The 2,910-nt window shown below is 43.7% G+C and overlaps 1 protein-coding gene across 3 annotated transcripts in view; it reads left to right on the top strand.

The window, feature by feature from the left end:
- Positions 1-2,910, top strand: part of TAF12 (TATA-box binding protein associated factor 12) — a 47,789-nt gene that overhangs the window by 28,670 nt on the left and 16,209 nt on the right. For all 3 annotated transcript variants that reach the window (XM_017534761.1, XM_017534760.2, XM_017534762.1), the window contains one exon: positions 1,912-1,989. In XM_017534761.1, the coding sequence (XP_017390250.1) occupies positions 1,912-1,989 (78 nt within the window). The remainder of the gene's footprint in view (positions 1-1,911; positions 1,990-2,910) is intronic.

Raw genomic sequence — 2,910 nt, 5'->3', positions numbered from 1 at the left:
ATATATATATATATATATATATATATATATATATATATATATAAAAATTTTTTTAAAATTAGGCAGTTTTCTTTCTTTCTTGCTCTAAAGCTTCTAGTAAAATTCCACTTAAAAAAAAAAAGAGAACGAAAGAGAAAAAAAACAAAAGACATACACACATACACTAAAATGCTAACCATGGCTATTTTATGGTGGTGGCATTAGAATTACGGGCTATTTATTTTTTGTGTATTTCTGCAGCTTCTGTAATAAACATTTATAATTTTTGAAATAAGAAAAAAAAATAATTTTTTTTTGTTTGTTTTTTTGAGGCAGAGTTTTGCTCTTGTTGCCCAGGCTGGAGTGCAATGGCTTAATCTCGGCTCACTGCAACCTCTGCCTCCCGGGTTCAAGCGATTCTCTTGCCTCAGCCTCCTAAGTAGCTGGGACTGCAGGGGAGCGCCAACACGCCCAACTATTCTTTTTGTATTTTTAGTGGAGACAGTATTTCACCGAGTTGGCCAGGATGCTCTTGATCTTTTGACTTAGTGATCCACTCACCTCAGCCTCTCAAAGTGCTGGGATTATAGACGTGAGCCACTGCACCCACCCCTTTTTGTATTTCTTTTTTCATATGGAGTCTCACTGCATCACCCAGGCTGGAGTGCAGTGGCATGATCTCAGCTCACTGCAACCTCCACCTCCTGGGTTCAAGTGATTCTCCTGCCTCTGCCTCCTGAGCAGCTGGGACTACAGGTGCCTACCACCATGCCCAACTAATTTTTATATTTTTTAGTAGAGATGGAGTTTCACCATATTGGCCAGGCTGGTCTCGAACTCCTGACCTCATGATCTGCCTGCCTCAACCTCCCAAAGTGCTCAGATTACAGGCAGAGAGCTTGCTGTGTTCCCCAGGCTGGAGTGTAGTGGCACAATGCAGTCTAACTCATGGCCTCAAGTGATCCTCCTGTCTCAGCTTCCTGAGTACCTGGGACTACAGGCACAGATCACTGTGCCTGGCTTTCTTTTGATTACTTTTTAAATTTTATTTTTATTTTATCCGAGGAGTGGGGAGGAAGGAGCTTGATCACTTTTTAATGGCATACATATGTAACATGACATTTCCTTTATGAAGGCTGCCCTCAGAGAGTTTTAGCCTATTAAGTCAGAAACAGGGAAGTGTATAAATATGCACAATGAAAAAGGGTGCACAAGGTACAATAGAGGCCAGATGAGGAAGTGGTTACTTATACTGGGATGGGCTAGGAAAGGCATCAGAAAGAGGCACCATGAGCTGAACATGTAGGAAGAAGGGAGGAAGGGCATGTATAGCACTTTGGGAGGCCAAGGTGGAAGAATCACTTGAGCCCAGGAGTTTAAGAGCAGGCCGCACAACATAGTGAGAGCCCATCTCTCCAAAAAAATAAATAAAGTACCCAGGTGTGGTGGCATGTGCCTATGGTCCCAGCTACCTGGGAAGCTTAAAAGGGAGAGCTTGTCAATCAAGGCAACAGTGAGTCATGATCATGCCACTGCACTCCAGTGGGCAATAGAGCAAGACCCTGTCTAAAAAAAAAAAAAAAAAAAAAAACAAAAAAAAAAACTTGCCTAAAGGCAAAGGGCATGGTACAATTTGTGGTGGTCAGAGAATTGCAAATTTCTTCATGTAGATAGGCACAGTGAGAAAAATACATGAGGGTGAAATATACTGTCTGACAGCCTGTCTTCAAACTGCTCTTTCCGCCTTTCCCTAAGTTACTTCTGTCTTGACAGTGTAGTCTTATAGCAGCATAGTCAGGTAGGGCAGACTGTGAAGTCTTTGGAAAGTGGAAACTAAACCCAACAATTTGACAGCTTTTCTTCATTACAGGGTAATGATCTATTTCGTTTCCTTAATACCTGGCTGAAAAATCTTTTCCCAATTAACTTTAGGTATTGACCAAGAAGAAATTGCAGGACTTAGTAAGAGAAGTGGATCCTAATGAGCAGTTGGATGAAGATGTGGAGGAGGTAAGGTGGGGTTGGGTACCCCAGAAACTGGTCCCTGAGAACTGGTATAGCATAGTGGTTAAGAGCACAGACAGGCCAGATGCAGTGGCTCATGCCTTTTGAGAGACTGAGGCAGGAAGATTGCTGGAGCCCAGAAGTTCAAAACAAGCGTGGGCAATATAGTGAGACATTGTCTCTGCAAAAAATTACAAAATTAGCTGAGCGTGGTGGTGTGCCCCTGTAGTTCCAGCTACTAGGGAGGCTGAGGTGTTCTTAAACCTGGGAGGCCAAGTTTGCAGTAAGACAAAATTGCACCACTGCACTCCAGCCTGGGTGACAGAGCATGACCCTGTTTCCAAAAAAAAAAAAGAGGGCTGGGCATGGTGGCTCACACCTGTAATCCTAGCACTTTGGGAGGCTGAGGTGGGCAGATCATGAGGTCAGGAGTTGGAGACCAGCCTGGCCAACATAGTGAAATCCCATCTCTACTAAAAGTACAAAAATTAGGGCCAGGCGCGGTGGCTTACACCTGTAATCTTAGCATTTTGGGAGGCCGAGGTGGGTGGATCACCAGAGGTCAGGAGTTGAAGACCAGCCTGGCCATCATGGTGAAACCCCATCTTTAAAAAAATTTTTTTAAATAAATAAATTAAAAAAATACAAAAATTAGCCAGGTATGGTAGCACATGCCCATAGTCCCACCTATTTAGGAGACAGGCAGGAGAATTGCTTGAACCCAGGAGGCAGAGGTTGCAGTGAGCCAAGATCGCACCACTGTACTCTAGCAGCTTGGGCAACAGAATGAGACTTCGTCTCAAAAAAAAACAAAAACAAAGGCTGGGTGCAGTGGCTCATGCCTGTAATCCCAGCACTTTGGGAGGCTAAGGTGGGTGGATCACCTGAGTTCAGGAGTTTGAGACCAACCTGGCCAACAAGGTGAAA

Source organism: Cebus imitator, unplaced genomic scaffold, assembly GCF_001604975.1.
Source record: "Cebus imitator isolate Cc_AM_T3 unplaced genomic scaffold, Cebus_imitator-1.0 Scaffold87, whole genome shotgun sequence".
In the NCBI taxonomy this organism is placed as follows: Eukaryota; Metazoa; Chordata; class Mammalia; order Primates; family Cebidae; genus Cebus; species Cebus imitator.
Note: the sequence above shows the minus strand (reverse complement) of the source record. Positions and strands in the feature narration are given on the sequence as shown.